Source organism: Syzygium oleosum, unplaced genomic scaffold, assembly GCF_021117445.2.
Source record: "Syzygium oleosum isolate NSW1041296 unplaced genomic scaffold, Sole_v2.1 Sole_v2.12, whole genome shotgun sequence".
In the NCBI taxonomy this organism is placed as follows: domain Eukaryota; kingdom Viridiplantae; phylum Streptophyta; class Magnoliopsida; order Myrtales; family Myrtaceae; genus Syzygium; species Syzygium oleosum.
In genome coordinates, this window is record NW_026607496.1 from 5809735 (window position 1) to 5830644 (window position 20910).

The following is a 20910-nucleotide window of genomic DNA, read 5'->3' on the forward strand; positions in this document are numbered from 1 at the left end:
CTGCGCGAATCCATGAAAGCGATTTGCGAGGACGCACGCACGTACCGACTTCTGCAACGCGTGGACCCTCCTCCATCTTAGCTACTACGGCCCGAATTCAGACGAAAAGCGCTTACCCTTTTGGCTTCTCTTCCTTCTTGGCTAAGGAAACAAGTTTTCCCGCATTTATATTCAACGTCTACCTCTGTGTCTCTTCAGTCTCTCTCTCTGTGTGTGTGCCTTCCGAGACCCAGATGATGGAGGAACCGCTGCTCTCAGGTACGCATCCATTGCTCTCTGGGTTCGGTGTTTTCGTTTCTTGCCTGGCATGTCTAGCCGCGGTCTTGTGACTTTCCGGGTCTTCTTGAAGAGATAAGGAGCGAAAATGGGGAGAAGGAAAGCGACAAGTGGCGCTCGTACCAGTACCTGGGGAGGACCGGCTCCGTGATCCCCACCACCGCGTCTCTGGCCGGCACCGAAGTCAGCGTCGACGAGATTCGGTCCGCCGCCGCCGCCTCCGAACGCTACCCGCCCTCGATTCACGCCGCCCTCGTCTCCTCGCCCGAGCCCGATCCCGGCGGTACGTGCGTGGCTATCTCCGAGTTTTGGATTTTGGGTCGAGCGTGTCTGAGATCGCTTCTGGTAGATGTCTATCTGAGTTCGCTTAATACCTCTCTGAAAAGAATGTGGGTTAGGTAATTACTTGCTAAGCGTTGTAATTATGATCATTGTTCGCCTTACGAAACTAAGGAAAGCGTGATCCTTTGGCTTGATTGATTTTGGGTTTGACTCTTCATGCTCGAAAGTCGAAACTTTAGGACGTGTGCAGGTTAATTTAGTTCTTGTCACTATCGAATTTTATGCTCTGCAGAGCAAGCAATTGTATATCAAGGTGGATATGGAGAGGACTATGGCGGAACCACCAGTGAATTTCAGAGGTACGATCTGTTAAAGTCGCCCTTGCTTTTCGTGAGGATCATTTTCATGCGTGTAATAGTTAGCTGAAACCATTTTGCTTTTCCACAAGCATACCCTTACGAGTTGCGACACATAGGTTTCATTCATCTTCTTGTGCTTCCAGCCTTCTATACTTCAAATTACTTATGTTGTTGCTATAGTTTCAGTTGTCCATTCAGCTCAGCTGAAACATCTTCATCATGTTATATTTTCTGGTGCTCTCGCCCTTTTGTTCAATCAGCTTGCAAGATCATGACACTTCTGTGGATTGCAAACATTTCATGAATTAATTTTCGTTAATTTTCGGATGCCTATTGGTACATTCATAACGTTAATAGAATACTTTCGCAACATTTATATAGAAAGCTTGGTTTACTAGGAGTGCTACTGTTAACCTTGAGGAATAACCAAATCTCGCCGGCCAATTCCTATAGGAAAGTTTTTTTTTTTTTTTTGTCTTTGGAAATTCCGTAAAGTTTCAGTCTTGTCCTGTAATAAAGCATGCTGTTGTGTCTCTTCAGGAAAGTTGGTATATCCAAAAAAGTGAGTTCTGTTTTTCCGAACCTTTAGTGGAAAAACGACTTTTTCCTTTAATATTAGGGATGTAGATTTTTCCTTTCATTGAACTTCTAACAGGGTTTAGGTATTATACTGGTCAAGAAAACGCAAGGTCCCTTCTTGCCGTGTTTAATCAGTATAGTTTGGACCGAGTACATGATTTGCAGCATGCTTTCATGCTGCAATTTGCAACCCATGCCTTTGTTCCTTTACGTTATTTTTCAAGAGTGATAACATTGGCTTATCATCCATTCGCTGTGTGGAACTATAGCAAGTACCTTTTAGTAAGGCCAACAGAATCCCATCCTGTATTGAACTCGATTAGAAAAAGTTGAAGGGTGTCCTTATTGCTCGCCATACGAAATCAGTGTTTGACATGGTTAGAATGACACTTTAACGTGTAGCTGCAATTATCCTTTGTTTTATGCTCTGTGATAAGTTATGTTAAAAAGTCTTGCCTATTGCGTTCCAAAACAATGGTCTACTCACCGTGTCACCTTATGTAGGCAAATACTGGATGAAGTAGAGATACGGGAGTTGCTTATTGATCATGTTGGTCATCGCTGCTGTTGGGGAAGTCGTCCTGCTCGTACTTGGAAAATTCGCGCAGTTGAAGATTGCAATGTTTACGTGGGAACTTTAGATACCTTTTTAGAGGAGAGAGAAATTATAAGAGAAACAGAACCCCACCGTGGTGGCAACATCGACGGAAAGGATAAGGGTCCTGAACTGGGAATTTGGGAATTGGATCTGAGGTCTCAATTTCCTGTCCTATTTGTTCCCTACAAGGAGACACGGACAAAAGTTCCTCATTCTGAGACTATAGAGAAATGCTCAGGTATGTTTTAGGATAAATATTTTTTTACCGCTTTTCATGTAAGGATGTTTCCATTTGTGATACTGCCCATCTTTATCCTTCTTCTCTGTAGCATTTTTCTGTTATCTGCTGTGTGCCGTCTATGATAATCATTTTAGGTAGGTTAAAAACAAGATATAAAGGACGAGGAAGTTCTACTTATGTCGTGATTATGATCAGTCATGTGATATGTGGCTTTGTTTATGAACTAGCATAACTTGAGGAAAGTTGTGCAGGTTGTGGTGGACGGGGAGATCGAGTGTGTCCCACTTGCAATGCAGATCAGGAACATGGATTTTATAAAGAAAATCAGATGACGCCATGCCCTGGTTGTCATGGAAGGGGTTTAATTGCCCATAGAGATGGATCTGATTCCATGTAATATCTTTGCTCTGAAGCTTGCAATTTTGATTACATATTCCTAAGCTTTATCTTGTTCTCGGGTCATCAGCATTCTTTTCCATGTAGACTAGGGCTTAATATCTGCATAACTCAAATTTATGGTGCAAAATCTCAGTCCCATCACCATAGTTCATGATGTTGGGCGAGATGATTTCGGCAGACTGGTTGGTTGGTTCATCTGATGTTCCTGATGTATACTTGCATCAGAATACTGGACGGCGTCCAGTGGACGCTGATTGTTTATTGTGGATGACATGGTGTTAATAATTCTATTTTCGTAGATGTGCCAAATGCACTGGCAAGGGGAAGATTCCTTGCGCAACTTGTGGATCTCGTGGACTTATTCAATGCGAAACATGTCTCGGAAGTGGGTCTCTTCTCTCACGAGGTGTTGCTGTTGTCAAATGGTACGTGTGCTCACGTGCTTTTGGAAGTTTTACTACACTGTAGAACTAGTGGGTGAACTAACTGAACGCACAGAAGTCTTGATGCTGTACTTTTTGACAAAGATATGTATAATGCCTGCTTGCTCTCCCTCTGTTACTGCACAATCACAACTATATGCGTGTTTTTCCATAGGAAGCAAACCTTCAATGTCTCCAGAGTGTTGTTGACTCTTGCTTCCACTGTCGGACTCTATAGTTTGCATCTTAACAGCAACTTAGCATGATAACAGCTACCTATGGCACAAATGGTACCTCATTAAGGGTTTAATGAGAAGCCATCATGGAAATCTTTCGAGTGAAGGAACTGGAGATGCTCTAATTTGAGTACCTACTTAAATTCAACAATAGGAATTGTGTTGGATAACGTGCTTTCATGTTTTCAGTTGTGATAGTATGTTGTTAGAAAAATGTCTGCAGTGCTCAGTTGTGATAGCACGTTGTGAGGTGTGTGTTTCGTATGAGTGTATTGGTTTTCATAGCTCTCGAATATTTAGGTGACCTTTAAAAGGTAGAAGTAGAACCGTTTAACTTGCTTGCCTCGAGTATACATCAGGTGGTTGAACAAAACATTGGTTAAGATACTCTTCTGTCATTATAGGAAGACTCTGTCAACCCGAAAAGTGAGTGCAACAAGTGGAGCCGCTTCGGTTCCAGACGAAGTTTTCCACAGAGCAAGAGGGGTCCAGTTGTGCAACACTCAAGCATATCAGTGCACTCCAGCTTTCTTTGCGGACTCGTTCTTCCTCAATAAGTTCTCTTCCGAAGTCATCTCCGATAGGGCTTCTGTGCCTCCAACTGCAAGGGTGATATGCGAGAGGCACGCGATCTCGGTCGTGCCAGTGACGCGCGTGACCATGACGCATCGTAAGAGGGCCTTCAGCTTCTACATCATCGGATATAGCAGGGAGGTTTATTTGAAGGACTACTATCCTGCTCAATTTTGCTGGGGACTCTGTCCTTGCTTGGAGTGGTTGAAGTTATAAGCGTGAAGGTCTCCATATTTTACGAACTTGTGTATTGTACATGCCGAATAAGGTCTTTAGCAAGTTTGACATCGTTGAGAGAGACTGCTACATGTTGGCTTCCTTCGTTTTGTCCTTGTGGTGCTTTGGGTTGGTCGAGGCTTTTGAGGCGTACATTTTGTGTGATGTCTGTGTGTTTCATCATGCGGTAATGTCATTGAATATTGAGTTTCTTGCTTTTACAAATTCTGGGTTGGAGTTGTTCCTTTATTTTGCTTATGCATATAGAACATGTGGGTGCGAACACAAAAATAGGAACTTCCACGTGGGGTTGGCATGTTGGAGTAAAGATTACTATCATGTTTCTGATGTTAATGAAGTTGTCATGTTCGTGAGCTAACGCTGGACGTCCTTTACCGTCATAATTGTGTGAAACTCCCTTTGATCACTGCTCTCTTATTGCCGCCTCTTGTCGTCTCGAGCAATCGAAGACTTGCTCATATAGAAAATACGAGAAGAATACCCATATTCTTTTGGGACATCGACCGATCAATGAGGCCTACATGCCTGATTAATTGGTTTTCCCCTTCAAATGTATCTCAGGATAAACCCACTTGCCATAAGAGCAAATGCCAATAGGAAAGATTAATCGACCAACTAGTCAAGAAATAGGTGCACTTCTCTCTCTCTCTCTCTCTCTCTCTCTCTCAAGCGTCGATTTCCATCTCAGCCTTGCCCTAGTCGACAAAATTAGGTGCCTTGAGATTATGTATTTGCAATTATCACTTGCTAGTCGATACCCAAGTAATAATATTCGTGGAATCTCCTCAAGACGATGCTTCCACGAAGAAAAACTTCTGAATGAGGTTGGTGGCTACATAAGTAAGTCGATGACTGTGGCCCAGCGAAACTTGTAAAGGATTTGGCGTTAGCCCATATAAAAAAGATCACAAACAATGCTGCAAACACAAAAGCGTCATCACAGAGTACTGCAATGTTGTCCAAAAGTCCAGTGTGCATTCACACCTTGTCTTCATATAGGAAAAAAAACATAATGTGTAACAGGTTTGTTTAGTGAGTTATGATGGTTTTCTCGTACCATTTTAATCGTAAATTATCGACCGATGTGATGACTCCATCATCATATGCAATGACCCGTGAGCTACCATATCGGCATAAGAATCGCCTAATGCGCACATGGGGTTAAGACAAATCAAAAAGCATCAAAGTACCTGGGCGATCGAGGTTTCTGTCACGAGTCTGTGACTAATAAGGAATAGCTGAAGCATTAGGCTCTGTTTAATGTCTAAAATGAAAAAGAAAAAAGAGAAAAGAAAGATTTTGTTAGAATAATTAAATATTAAACAACGTCTTCATCTAACAGTTTAAGCTTTTAGAACACGCGACAGTGGTGCACCAAAATTTCACATGGTATCAGAACTAGAGCTCCCCAATTAAATACGTCCACACCTAGTACTAGGCAAAAAGACCAGACTAAGCGTGAGGAGGAGTGTTAGAATAATTAAATATTAAATCACGTCTTTATCTAACAGCTTAAGCTTTTACAATAGTCGGCTGTGGTCTACCAAAATCTCATGGATTTGTTACACGAAAAAATGACCAACTTTTGCTTATTATCAACAAGTGATAGATTATATAAAGCCCCATCAATCAATCAAATAACTCAATGTTCTTGCCTATAGAGATTTGGCGAGAGCTTGGCGACCCTTTCCGACCACACTGAAAAAATAGAAAATTCAGAAAAATATTAAAATTTCGTAAAATTTATCCACAGCAGCGCCAGTTGTACCACGCAGGACGGCCAACATTCATGTCAGCGATTCCTGGCCAAAATTGGCCGGATGAAATCAAGCATAAATACAAAATGTTTAGGGCTAAATTGATCAAATTGAAAGGTTTATAGCCGAATTGATACCAATATAATGTATTTATGACTTTTTTGGTACGTTCCCCCTACCGACTAATGACATCAGCCGATCTTCTTTGAAATTCGAAACAATCGAAACAAACACTAAACAATTCTATAAAGCTTTATGAAATAGATTATCTCAATCTACACCCGGAAATTAAAAAAAAGGAAGTGCGAAAAAAGTAATGCTCGCCCATTCAACAAGATGAAGAAAATGTAGTTGTAAAACATGATGTGTGTATGCATGCTCCATAATTTCATAAAAAATAAGGGAGGACCAGAACCACCTAAAGAACAAGTCGTGAAAAGAACGAAAAAGAATAGTACTGATCATCATTAGGAATAGTATCTCTCAGATAGTGTCGTGCATCATCGCACAATCTGTCGGGGCATCACGAATGAATCAGATCGAAGATGATGCCCTTTTCCAATATAATAGTACTGATCGGCAACACCGACCCAGAAAGAACCTAGACCTCGTACTTCTCCTGTGTTTCACGCATTGATCTTGCGCTCCAATCGTGTTGGCTTTCTTTTGTTGTTAAGGAAGACTGATATCGGTGCTCTTTATTAGAGGGGAAAAGAAAGCACTACTGATATACCTTTGACACGTCGAAAGGTTGACCTGGGATGGTGGAGGACCAGTATCGAGTCCTTTGCTTCGAAGCCTTCTTGGGTTCGCGCACAGGAACTGGGGAGATGTGATGAGCACGAACGAGTACGGCGGTAGCTATTCAGTACAGGAGCGCTGCTAGCTGGCCCACGTTGTGAATGGAACTCCCTTTCGATTCCCACCTTTTCGATGCTTCTTCAATCGAATTCAACATCAGATGGGGAGTTTCGTTTGATTTTGACCAGAGGAAAGTACAGCCAAGTTCATTTTTTCTTGCGCTAGGTCCCAGACTGCTTGCTTATTTTTCACATTCTGCATATGTTGGCCCATGGTAATACTTTAAGTTCGGATTCATAAAAACCCAAGGACAGCTCATGTGTGAACATACACACCCTACTTATTTCATTTGTTAGATCATGCGAAACTAACGAGGCATCCAAACCTAAGCAGTAGAACGCCACGTGGGAGCAAAGATGAGATGGCCATGGAGCACGACAAGGAGGGACGAGCATCCCTCGCACTCGTACAATAATGGGGCGTAGACTCGTCAAACTGGTGGATCGGGTTGAAAATAGTCTGACCCAAATTGACATAATTTTCGTGCAATACAACTGTAGTGATATATAATCAACCTAATCCATATATTATTAAAGCACTTCCATATTGAATCTAATCTTAAAACTGAGGTGAGAGCTTAGAGTGAGCAAGCGCGAATCAAGTGAGGGTAAAAGAGAGTGAAGAGAGAATCATAGAGGTGAGTTTATTTTAAGTAAGTTGTAAACCCATTTAACGCCCATAATATTTTAGGTTTTACCATTGTAAACTCATTTATAACTCATTTACTGAATATAACTATAATATAACAACTCAACTCATCAAATATGATCAAGAAATGGGTTTATGATCTATTTGGACAGATCTAATGGAGCGGTCGTCGATCTACATACCGGAGAAAGAGAGAGAAGTCCTTATAGGTTTCCTCGAGTGGACCTTGTGCATAGTTAAAATATCTACCAAATACAAGAACCGACAGACTATACTTGCTTATGAAACCATGCTCGGAGTGAGTTACGTGACCAAATTAAATTTTTTCCCACACCATATTTTATACTCAATATTAAACCATTATCGAATAATATGTTTTTTTTTAATAAAGTTCCAATACTTGAAATGATTAGCATTTGATATTTGATTTTATTCAGTTTCAGTTTTACCAAAATATGGCCACATAGAGAGGGGTGATCAGTTCCCAAGCAGTCCGGTTCCCGAGTGGGCTAATGGAGCCGTTAATGTTCAAAATGAAATTGAATATGTTCTTGTTCATCAATGCATTTTTACTATCAATAAGTTACACGTAACATTGTAGGTGTCACAGAGATTTTTTCAATTTTGTGGCAAAACTTGGTTAAAATGAGCAACTATTGTTGTGTTTTGATTTGTTCTTGTTATCTTACTCACATGCATAACTAAAAGTTAGTCGCTCCAGTTTTGAAGGGTCTTCTTTTGTGAAATGGGAGATAGATTATGATTTTTTTCACAGATTTTTAACAAACAAAAAAAATTAAAAACAAAACGTCCCGGTCCAGGTGGCTCGATTGGGTGGTTCCACACTGGATCCGGCGACCGAACCGAAATTCACCGGTTCTAATTTTGTAGAATCGGGAATCGGACCGATGCCTTCGAGAATAGCCCAGAACCGACCGGTTCGGGCAGTTCATCTTGCTCGCCCTTACTCCCGGCGTGTGTAATCATGACCTTTACAACTACTAACCAAGAGAGAGAGAAAGGGGGCCTCGCCGACGATTGCGCGTGCGAAATGATCCCGGTCGGTTCTCCGCGTTGAGGCCCCGCGACTTCTTCCCCCAACTCGGGTCCCGCTCCCACATGATTGGCCAGCCCACCGATCGCAGCGACGTGGACCCCGCGTGTGGCCGCTGGGGCCGGGGGGGCCAATCCGGTGCGGCGGTTTGCACGTCCATCTCAGAATCACCGACAGCGCCCCGCCCCCCCCTCCGCCACGTGGCCGAGCACCGTGCCGGGAGATCCGATCCGACGGTCCACATTTGTGGCGGCGGGTTTTTTTTTTCTCTTTTTCCTTTTTTTTTCTAATGGAAAGGGCGAGCTAAATTAACGCGACAGCCGAGGGCATGACGGTGGGGCGACGCCAGCGGCCTGGGAAGGCGACACGTGTTTGACATTGACCGATGGGGGAGAAAGCGGGACTGTCATGAGATTACGCACCGTCGGATCAAATAATTATTGTCATCTTTTGTTTTTTATAAATATTTTAATATAGATATTGCCTTTTCAAGGTCAAAGATGAGATGGACAGTGACAACGAAGGGGAGCGGGGGGGTTTGTCTGTTTCAGACATCCAACGAGAGGATCGAGGAACGTTCGAAAATTGTACTCTATAGTCTATTGCTCCGCCTTTCGACATTCCTCGCCTTGCGTAATTTTATGTAAATTTGTTTGAGGATCATTAGTTGATTAATTAGTTTAAATTGCTCATCTTTCGAACGGGTATCGCGAAGGCGAATTTTTTATTATTATTTTTGTGTATCGGCATCGGCGTTTTATATCGCGACCGAAGCGCCGAAGATCATAAGCTCGAGACTCCATTTTTCGCATCGGCTAGTTATTGTCGCGAGATGTTGAGCGCTCTCGTAAGTTGTGGCCGAGGATGCATTCGCGTTGAGCCCTTTGGTTTCGAGTTTTAGGTCAAGCACAACTTAATTTACATGCTAGGTAGTCGAACATCGAGTCGAGTTTTGATCGAATAATAAATTTCCCTGTCCGAGCTCGAGTTGATAGAAAATCAAAATACTTGGCCTAGAATTTGCTCGGCTAAATTACAATTAAGTTATAAAAAAAACTTGAGCTCGAGATTAATGAGTTCAAGTATAATTCCTCCATTGCTACGTATGGGGCATGTTGTTAAATTTTAAGGATTTATGAACAGGTCTATTTCCATAACTATTAACTATTTTCAAAGAAATAATAGAACTCCATTAGGCTCATGAGCCCGTTGAACCGAGTATTTTGGTAAGCGTGAGATCGAGCTCGACCGGACATAATCCTTGAGTTGCTCGAGCTCGAATTAGGCAACCTAATCTCGAGTAATCATCGAACTTAGCTTGAGTTACTTGCGAGGGAACCTAATCCACTCCTAATTATATCTTAAGACCTCTTTTATACTCATATACATCTTCAATTGTAGCCTCCCACATCATCACGATTAGTATATTTAATAGATTTTATAGAGTAATGTAGCAAATTCGTGTCGGATGCTTATGTCAGTCCCTACTAACTTAAATAACGCTTACAGTTAATCTTGACACCTTATAGATCTATATAAAACACCAGATTCGTATCTCCAATTTCATGATCTTTTTGTATCACCTCATAAGGTATTCTCGTAACAGCGGAATCCCAACAAAAAAAAAAGATTTTATCTAGTTTTAAGAGGGCAGATAGGTGCTCGTATGGAAACTAGCTAAAGTAGAAGAGAATTGCTGGGTATATACTAAAATTGACATACTAATCGATTCGCAAATTATAAGTGGGTGACATGTCTTTTTAGTACCCATTATGTGAACTAATCTTGCACGCCTCGACTTCATATATGCGACCCCACACATAGTGTCGGCTTTAGATGCATGTGAATGAGCGCACGACACGACACGAGTTCAATCGATTATTACTTGATTCATGAGTTTAGTCGGGTTTTTTTGGAGCCCGAGGGGCCTTACCTAACTTTGGCAAATGCATAAATGCCATTCGACATGAACTTTGAAGCCGTGAACCGTGAACGTGTTGAAGACCAGGTGATAAGAAAAGCGGCTGCCCCACAACTTTAGAATGGGGTAAGAGAGTCATAGACGTAAAAGGCAATTTCGCTTTGAAAGTCAAAATACTATTTATACATGGGATCCAAGTTTGACCCCAATCCATGACCTCTCGCCAATGATCTTTCAATTAACAAAAAAAGCTATTAATTTCTGCTTTTCATTGCATTAAAATTGAGTAATGTACACCATATTCACCCCCAACAAGAAAATAATCTCAGGTTCCGTTTATTTCACAAAAAATATTACATTCTTAGGAAAATGTTTTTCGGGAAGTAAGTCATATTCCAGGAAAATATTGCCATTTTCCTGGCCAGTATCTGGCTAAATTCTGAAAAAAAAAATCGAATTTTTTTTTCCGTTGTTTGGAAAGGAAAATATGATTTGATTTTCCTGAATATACAAGCACTATTTAGTTGTGGATGCCGGGGACCCGGGAATGAGCAGTAGGGTTCCCATCCCCAAGCGTAGAGTTTATGGTTAAGCGCCGATATTTAGTCATTTTTTGGATTACAATTTCCAATTTACTAAAAAGGAAATCATTTTCATAAATTTAAGCATACTCATTTTGCTAAGCGATCCAAACGCCGGAAAATGAGGACAATATTTTCTCCGAAATAATTTTCCACGAAACAAACGGAGCCTTAGAATAATTTCCTTCCCATCTTTTAAGAGTGTATCAAGTGCAATGAAATACACATGTTGCATTTTCCTTATTATAACTAGCAAAAAAGCTAAAAAAAAAAAATAGAGCTGAATATAGGAAAGAACATGTTTAAAAGGAAATAAATAAATTATCTATTTTTTGGTCAAAATAATTAAATTATATTCAAAAACAAATTGAACTCAATTAAGTAAAAAAAATCCACTTAATGTGGCAAATGAGGGAGGGACTGCTTAATTCATTCATTAGCAAAAATAATTGATGGCAACAAAAGTCTTGTTATTCATATTGCTAAAACCTACCAATAATTATCATTGCTCTATCTTTGGTGAGACATTGATAAAATTTAGCTATTTCTTTTCAATCATCATCAAATAGATTTTTATTTATTTATTTCTGTTTTCAGCAATCTAGTTAGGCACTTACTCTTGTACCCTTTAAAGTTACAAGCTTTGACCAAATGATATTGCCATTTTAGGTTTTGATTTAAATCCCAAAACCTCAATTTACTTTAAAACGCCACGTAATGTCACGGTATGCATCAAGTTTAGGACCTATTAATGTTTATTTGGTACTTATTTGTTGTGGCTCTAACATTACATGCCAGCTAAGTGACTCTGCTTTTCTCTATTATTGGACGATATCATGCATGTGATATGCGTGCTGAAATTGTGAAGAAAGAGGCTAGAGTAATTTTACATTAACGTCCCGACAGATGGAAAAAGAAAACTGCAGACCCGTGAGTTCGAAAGTGAAAATAATTAAATTCGATGCAGATAAATTGCAAAGTCATCATGATTTCTGGAGATATTAATCAAAATTCAGGGGCTCCATTCGTGGATACGACAGACGGTAATCTCCGTATGAATCCGAGAGTCCATCGATCCATTTACCGGCCCTTTTCATCACCCCTCCTCCTCCTCCTCCTCATCTGATCCAACCCGGCGGCCCTTAATCAAACCCAAAAATCGAGAAACCTTATAATCTACCTTTTTAATTTTTGGTACAGCTTATAAGGAATCAAATCTTACCACACGTATAAGTTACCTTGAGAGGAAGAACTTACTAATTTCAAAGCTCTTACCTTTGTTTTTTTTTATAAGGTGCGGGGCACTTTAGGACGCCACATCTGACATGATACGTGCAATTGGGTTACATAATCAGTGCAGCGAATCTGATGAAGGGGGCCTCTCCGATCGAAACATTCCGTGAATTTCCTCGAAATCCGCCTCCCCAAATTCTGACAGAATCTCACCACCCAATCGATCGCCCTCCTTCACCCGTCTGTCTTTTTCTCTTCTTTTTTCCTTTTTACCTTTTCTTCCCCTTCCCTTCCCCCTGTTCTGTTCTGTTCTGTCCTGTTCTGTCCTGTCGCCCCATCCGACACGATCCTTCGAATTCACCACCCGAAGTTTTTAATCGTATCTTCCCATGGCGCCTCGAGTCTCGAAGGGCAGATCCGTCCCGTTTCGTCACCAGCGCTACGGAACAAGAACTTGCGCCTGTTGAAGAGAGAGAAAGAAGAGAGAGAAACAGAGACGAGAGAGAGAGAGAGAGAGAGAGAGAGAGAGAGAGAGAGTCTATATATAAACAGGGGGCGAAGGGGGGGAATTCAGAGGGGAGAGAAAACCATTGACGACGCGTCCGCCCGCCATTCATCACGGAGAGAGACAGACCGTCCCTCCTTCTCCTCCTCCTCCTCCTCCTCCTCCTTTCTCTCTACCCCTGCAATACCCATCTCTCTCTCTCTCTAGTTTTCCCTCCCTTTCGTTCCCCTCCAGCCTTTCCTCTTTCCCGGAAAGAAAGAAAGAAAATCTGCAGAGTTTCAAGAACGAGGAAGGGCGGAGGGGGGAAGTTTGCGTCTTGTTTTTCCTTTTCCTTTCCTTTCCTTTCCTTTCCCCCTTTTTCTTTTTTTTTTTTTTTCGTGTTGACGGGCCAATGGTGTCGACGGCGTCGGGTGGCACCACGAACTCATGCAACGCTAGCCCCAGGCACGCGGGGCCCACCGCCGCGCAGAGGCGGCGGGTGGCGGACTCCCTCATGGACGCCTCCTTCTCCTCCGACGAGGAAGACGACAGCGGCAACCCCAACGTCTCTCTGATGGGCGGGCCCCACCTCCTCCACAACGGCAATTTCGTCTACCACCACGGCCACCACCACCCGGCCGTCCGGTACCTCCTCCTCCGCCGCAAGGTCCTCCCCGACGCCTGGGCCCTCAGGATCGAGGACGCCGCCGCGTGGGCGGCGCACGGGGTGCGGTCGCGGCGGCCCGCCGGACGCAAGGTGTTCGCGGGCCTGATCCTGCTCGTCGTGTTCTCGGTCTTCCTCAAGGCGTCGCTCTTCAGCGGCTACGTCGCCGACAGCGGAGTCGGAGGAGGAGGAGGAGGAGGGAGGAGGGCCGACAACGGGCTGTTGCGGTTGCAGACGTTCAAGGACGACTGGTCGTACGCCCAGCGCGCCGTCGCCGCCGAGAATGGTGGCGGTGGCGGCGACGGCGAATCTATGCCGAAGCGCGTTTTGGAGAAATTGTCTGTAAGTGAAAGTTTCCCGTTGAATTTTTTAACCTTCTCAAGGGAAAGTTCGAGATAAAATGAATCTTTCTTCCCTTTGACAACTACTGCACGTCTTTGAACGATAAAGCTCATTCTTTTTCCAGAACAGAAATTTCTTTTGCCCCATTTGGTTGATCGTAACCGGATTTTCTGTGATTCAAATAAAACTTCTTGGGATATTGTTCAGGCTTTATTGAGTGTCCCTTTCTTGGCGGATTTATATGTCAATAGAGGCTAATGCAATGCTGAATTGAATGTCACTTCTATGGCTTTCTCGCGATATTGTGATGATCTGATCTAACATAGATGATGGGTCTCCTGGCATTTTACAGACTCCAGAAATTTGGATGAAGCCAAACAGTGACAACTACTACAAGTGCGTCACTCGACCGAAGAATCGAATAAGTCGGTTTGAGTTTTCCCTCCCACAATTTTCTAGCATTGTTTTTCCTGTGATGAAATTTCTTCGTCAGCATCGAAACTGATCCTCTGTTTTTCTCCAGGAACGGGTGCGAAAACCAATGGTTATCTGCTAGTTCATGCTAATGGGGGTTTGAATCAGATGAGGACAGGAGTAAGTTTCTTACATTGGACAGATTTTGCAACATCTGATTGGTTCTTTTGTTTGATATGTATCTTTAATCTCTATCTACCCAGATCTGCGATATGGTTGCGGTCGCAAAGATTATGAATGCCACTCTGGTTCTTCCTTCTCTCGATCACGAATCGTTTTGGACCGATCCCAGGTATCATCTTTTCTCTATCTTGGATGGTTGGCATCAATCTCCCATATTATTGCTAGTTCTGGCATTCATTAAAAGCGAGATCGCTTTTGCAGCGACTTCAAAGATATATTCGATTGGAAGCATTTCATAGAGGTTCTGAGAGACGACATCGAGATTATCGAGTCCCTACCACCCAAATATGCTGCAAAGGATCCCTTAGTGAGGGCCCCTATTTCATGGTCAAAGGTACATGGATCTTCTTTCCCCATTCCAAACTCTTCATGCTTTATGTGTCTTGGAATTGTATCTCACAATCCTTTTTTGTTTGTTCACAGGCCAGTTATTATAGAGGAGAGATACTTCCACTGTTAAAGCGGCACAAGGTGGTACAGTTCACCCATACTGATTCACGCCTCGCTAATAATGGCCTCGCTTCTTCCATTCAGAGACTCAGATGTCGAGCCAATTACGAAGCTCTTAAATATGCAAAGGAGATTGAGGAGCTTGGGAAGACACTAGTTGACAGGTTGAGGAACAATAGCGAGCCGTACATTGCTCTACATTTGAGGTACTGTCACATCGAGGGTAGTAGAAGTTAAATGATTTAAACTGCTAGGGGAACTGCACATTTCCACGTTTTGCATGCGCACATGATTATTTTTTGAGTGACTGATTTGTCTCGCAAAATTTAGTTTTGCACGCTTTGGCGAACCGTACTTGTGGAATCCTTTTTTTCTTTTGGCAAATGGACCAAATGCAAGCGAGACAGTTGTTTGCTATCTGGAACATGATTAAGTTATGAGGGTCATTCTTGATTTTGGTTGCGGATATGAGGAAGTCATTATTGAAAAATTAAGCACCTTAAAAGAAAGGGCCCCCTCTTTTGGCAAATGGGACCTAATACAAGTAGGACTAAAGTCATTCTTGATTCTGTCTTTTGCAGATACGAGAAAGACATGCTGGCTTTCACTGGCTGCAGCCACAACCTTACAGCAACAGAGGCAGAGGAACTTCGGATTATGAGGTATAATGTCAAGCATTGGAAGGAGAAGGAGATAGACGGCGTGGCGCGCCGTCTGCAAGGAGGGTGCCCCATGTCTCCTCATGAGGCGGCTCTCTTCCTTAAGGCTATGGGATATCCTCCCACTACAACCATCTATATCGTTGCAGGCGAGATCTATGGAAGCAACAGCATGGACGCCTTCCGGTTAGAGTACCCAAATGTCTTTTCTCACTCCACATTGGCAACTGAGGAAGAGCTTGAACCTTTTAAGTTATATCAGAACCGCCTTGCCGCGTTGGACTATATTGTTGCCCTTGAAAGTGACGTTTTTGTTTACACTTACGATGGGAACATGGCGAAGGCGGTGCAAGGACATAGGAGGTTTGAAGGTTTTCGGAAGACAATAAACCCTGACAGGTTTGCATTGATTTCATGCTTATTCTTACATCCTCAGCTAGATATAGTTTGTTATCTACGGAAGCGGATGTTTAATCCTGAAATTTGTGTAATGTTTGCTTACTCAGCTGGCTTGTGCCAGTTCGTGGAGTTACTGGATCACTCCAAAAATTCTTGTAGAAATTTAATTCATTTTCCTATTTTATCTTGCAGGCAAAATTATGTTAAACTGGTGGATCAGTTGGAACAAGGAGATTTATCGTGGGATGATTTCTCTTTGAAGGTCAAGGGGTTGCATTCAGACAGGCTCGGGGCGCCTTATCTCAGACAAGTGGGGGAGTCGCCGAGGTTCGAGGAGAACTTTTATGCAAATCCTCTTCCTGGGTGTATGTGTAACAAGCTGCAGGAGCAGATTAAGAGCGTGAGTTACTATGAGAGACAGAAGGTCAAGTTGCAGAGGTAGGTTACGAGGCTCTCATTTGTGTTGGTGCTCACTGCAAGAATCTGTTGACCTCTTTGCTGAGGTTGATATGACTCTGCAATGCTCAGTTGAATGGCCTAATCAAGAGGATTCACATGCAAACAAGAGGGTGAACTCCTAGGCTGTTCCTCGTGTGCTTGAAAAAAATAACCGAAGCTTTCAAGTGTGCCGAGTGATTTGAGGAATGTGAATTCCGATTCTGGGTCACCTGTAGAGGGTAGATCAGTTTAGCTTAGATTGCAAGTTACAGGTATATACTGATACAGAGGGAACCCCCTGTCACTGAAGAGTAGAAACCACACCGATTCGTTTATTTGTTTGATAATTTTTTGCCTATTTGATGGTAAATTCGACGGAATAGCCGAATTTGGCTGTGTTCACAAATTGTAAGTTCCACAGGGTGTACATTAGTGGAATCCTTTCACATGTTTCTTGCTATTTTTCACAACCATTTTTCTTCTGTTCATTAAATTTGTCCAAACATTTCCAATTTGACCAAAAGTCGAGCAACGGATATTCATTGATCACGTAATCATACTCGTGGTCGGATGATCTGTTACGTTATTGGGCCAAGATGAGCTGATGGGGCTGATCAATTAACGTACCGACTTGCATTGCTCCATCTCAGGCATTTGGTGTAAATACTTGCAGATTCTTGAGACAATGCCAGAGTAATCAGTGTACATTTTGGCGTGTAGAAAGTGCAAACATTTCCAACCTTTCAACATAGAGAATTTGCTTTTAGTTGTTGAACATTCGAGCGGCTGTCCATGTGCTTCTCTCGTCTGCAATTAAATCCCAGGTCACTTTATATGCCCGACAACAGAAAGTGATCTGTAAAGCTGGTTCAAAGTTCCTTTCCAACATAGGACATGGAATGTGTGATAAGAGCCTTTTCTTTGTCGTTCTAAAAGGCACCTCTCTCATACATTAATCTCCCCCTAGTACCGTTGACATGGATTCTTTCTTTATCAAAATTTACGCTTTAATGATCGATCATTGTCGGATTTTGCGGGGTCGGTAGGTGCTCAAACTTTGGTAACTTCACTGCTTTTGATTCTTTTGTCAGTGGCAATCTATGTGTCAATGATTGATCATAATCGGATCGCGCCGGGTCATTAGGTGCTCAAACTTTGATAAAATCGCAACTTTTAAGTTCTTTTTTGAATGACGACCCATGTGACAATGACCAGTAATCGTCGAATATTACGGGGTCATTAGGTACTCAAACTTTGGTAACATCACTATTCCTAGCACCATGTTCGAAAAGTTTAGCGCATTGTGCCGTTATTGCTTCCAACAAAGCGTAATTACTCATACAATAATCTTCAAGTCACCCTAGCTAACAATACAAAAAGCTGCTCTAATTCTTGGAATGTTAAATCACACTTAGGGCCCATTTGGTTCAACTTTGCAAATGAGCCTTGAGGGAATGCAAATACCTTTAGATTAAAGCCCATTGGGGAAATGCAAATGATGTTTGGTAAAAAAACCTTTGTGAAGCTACTTTAGTATAAGTAGTGTTTGGGTAATTTTTTTTTGCAAAAGGGCCTTGGGATTTTCTTTTTTATTAAAAAAAAAAAGCTTACCCTTCGCCAGAGCCGGCGAAGGACTACAGTCACTGGCGAGCCAGATCTGGTGCTGGCGGCTGTCACCTGAGGTCAGGCGACCCCCGGCGAGGGTCGCGCGACCCAAGCGGCCGTCGCTTGGAGTCGCTTGACTCAGGCCGCCGTTGCCTGGGTCGCACGACCTCAGGCGGCTGTCGTCTAGGGTTGCTCGACCCAGGCGGTCGTCGCTCGACCCAGGCCGTCGTTGCCTGGGTCGCGGCGGCCATCACCCGAGGTCGGGCGACCCCTGACCAGGGTTGCGCGACCCAGGCGGCCGTCGCTTGGGTCGCGAGACTCTAGGCGACGTTGGCTTGGTCGCACGAGGTTGTGTGACCTCAGGCGGCCGTCGCCTGGGGTCGGGCGACCTCACCAGCCCTTCGCCGTCCGAATCCGGTGTCGTCGACCCTTGCTGGAGCACAAAGAAAATGAACAATAACAAATGGGCAAAATCGGAATATTAAAGAATAAGTGAGAGTAATTTGGGAAGAAAAAAATTAGTTTCAGTATTTAGTAAATGCTGAAAGCCTAAAGCTGGTCCAGACTACCTTTGAGCATTCCCAATGCTGGCTTTTGGCTGAAAGCCAGCATTGGAAATGCTTGCCAAATGCTCCAGCATTTTCTCAAGAGGCTTTCCCTTTGGGAATGCTAAATCAAACGGTGCGTTAAATATGCAACAGTGGAAAGAGAGATTCGGTAAGGGCAATGTGTTAAGAGGCAAGTCACATCATATACATTTTTCTTTCCTCTATTTCTGTCTCGTTGGGAGCTCCCCAAACATTACAACCACAAAGAAAGGAGATTGCTGGTGGGGGAGACATGAGACGTGCGAAGAGAACTACATATTTTGGGGACAGATGGCCAGATCATGCATGAAATCTTCCAAGAAACATCCATTGATTTGTTGGGTATCACGGTGTAAATTTGTCAAATAGGCAGGCAATTGCGGTATCTGAGTGATCTCGAGATCCTACGACAGCCTATTAAAGTTCATGGCTCTTTCCATGCGGTCAAAGCGAGCCGGAGCAATTGTTCCTTCTTCTGATGTACAGCTAGACATTGGAAGAACAGATTCCTGAGTATTTTCATCATTTTAAGATGTATAGAGGAATATAATATGCCAATGAATTATTAAAGAATATATATCTTTTCCCTTTCAAAGATTATTCATTACAAAGGTTAAAAAAGGTTGAAAATAAGAATCAACCGAGAGTTGAGATTTGATTGTGTAATCTTCACAAAATGATTGTTGGAAGACCACGGTTGGGTTTTGTTGTAAAATATTTGTTTAAAGATATTTTTGGATAATATCATCTGTGCAATGATAAGCATTATGTCGAATTGCTACCAGATAATTCGTGCTACTTTTGCGTAGAAATGATTGGAGAGAAGATAATAAAATCTTTTAAAGAAATATGTAGTAGGAAAATTTGTGGGAAGTGCTGTAATTTTTCATAATCGTCAATTACCAACATCCAAACTCATTGATGCCAATTATTATTCCTTTCTTTGTGGAACGAAACTTATGATATCGAATGAGGCCACAACGTGACTGGAAGTGAAAAGGTAGAGAGCGTAAACGAACTACTTTTGTAATGAGAATGATCAAAACCTCTTGCTATCTAGAGTCTTCAGTGTCAAGTTTAAAGGCAATGCTTAATAGTTTGTAATTATATATCTATATAGATAGCCGAAAGTATATAATGTGTATATAATTACAGTCAAATACCGTTTCGGGAGTATAATGCCACGTGTTGGCCATTTAGAGGTATTAATGTTTTGGGTGATAGTCAATGACAAAAACAATTTTTTCCGTAACCGGGCTAATAAGAAGAGATAGTTTCAAAATTTAAATGTAGAAGTTGGTCGAAATGCATATATTTTTTATAAGGGACTAAAGTTGGTAAAATATTTACAAGGGCCTTTTTGCCAAATGTTGCAACCCTCTTTTCAGGTTTCATCTCGGGAAAACGGGGAGAGAAAGAGTTTAGGAGCATTGCCTAATATAGGCTAATGACCCTTGATTAGGAGCGGGCTCTTCCAAGCCAATACATCGTGTGACGTTGGATTTTGTTTTGAGTTTTGATTAACTTATTGGATTTTTGGAGTTGTCACTAACCATTTTGGAGCTGGCTAGGAACTAATCGAGACGTGAGAGTATCATCTCGATTTTTATGTAACTAGAGATTCTAGTTCAAAGACTTGATTACTCTAATATCTATTAGCACCCTTTTGGTATCATCAACTTGGAAAGTCGTTATCTAAGTGGCCATTCAATCTTGATTACTTATTATGATCTTAAAGGTATCAAAGCTACTAAGTAATCATGCACATGTTTTTGAGGGGTTCATTATGATTCTAAACTAGCCTTATTCATTCTAGAAAAGAAATTAACAAGCAAGCTATTAAAACGACATTGCAGTAATGAAACAACCAAGTATTTAAAACATATAAGTAGATGTGTGGGAAATGAAAACCCGATATAAGTCAGGCAAATAATACACGTGGCATTGTCATTGAGTATTGGGACATGAACCCCATAAGCTTGAGATTAGAGAATAATCCTATCTATGGTAAGCCTAATTCTACTCACTAGTTGGCAAACAAATAAGCAAATGGGAATTGGATTTGAGCATTTGATTCAACCAATGCAATTCATTGACCCAACCATCTCCTAATTAAACTAGGGATTCCTTAATTAAGTTAACGATTATTAACCCCCGCTTGTGTTCGCAAAACAGTAGGCTATCATCATTAATTCCTAGAATTCTAATTCCTCACTTAAGCTAACCGCCAAAGAACATGCACATGTTATGAAGCGTGATCATCTCATACTCCTGTACCTTTGTGAGGGGTGCTGGGGTTATCGGATGAAGAATGATTGATGCATAACAGATGAATACAACTGGGTCGAGGGAGTGGTAGTAGGACAAT

General features: G+C 42.1%; 2 protein-coding genes across 2 annotated transcripts; both read left to right on the forward strand.

The window, feature by feature from the left end:
- LOC115672217 (uncharacterized) lies at positions 1-4560 on the forward strand. The gene is made up of 7 exons (XM_056316485.1): positions 1-258; positions 350-559; positions 851-917; positions 2001-2332; positions 2587-2728; positions 3034-3159; positions 3797-4560. The coding sequence occupies exons 1-7, from the start codon at positions 234-236 to the stop codon at positions 4179-4181; spliced, it is 1287 nt and encodes a 428-aa protein (XP_056172460.1). The 5' UTR covers positions 1-233; the 3' UTR covers positions 4182-4560.
- Positions 4561-12898: 8338 nt separating this feature from the next.
- Positions 12899-16804, forward strand: LOC115672169 (O-fucosyltransferase 19). The gene is made up of 8 exons (XM_030593937.2): positions 12899-13747; positions 14100-14172; positions 14271-14341; positions 14425-14513; positions 14606-14738; positions 14828-15060; positions 15436-15912; positions 16105-16804. The coding sequence occupies exons 1-8, from the start codon at positions 13154-13156 to the stop codon at positions 16352-16354; spliced, it is 1920 nt and encodes a 639-aa protein (XP_030449797.1). The 5' UTR covers positions 12899-13153; the 3' UTR covers positions 16355-16804.
- The last annotated feature ends 4106 nt before the right edge of the window (positions 16805-20910 follow it).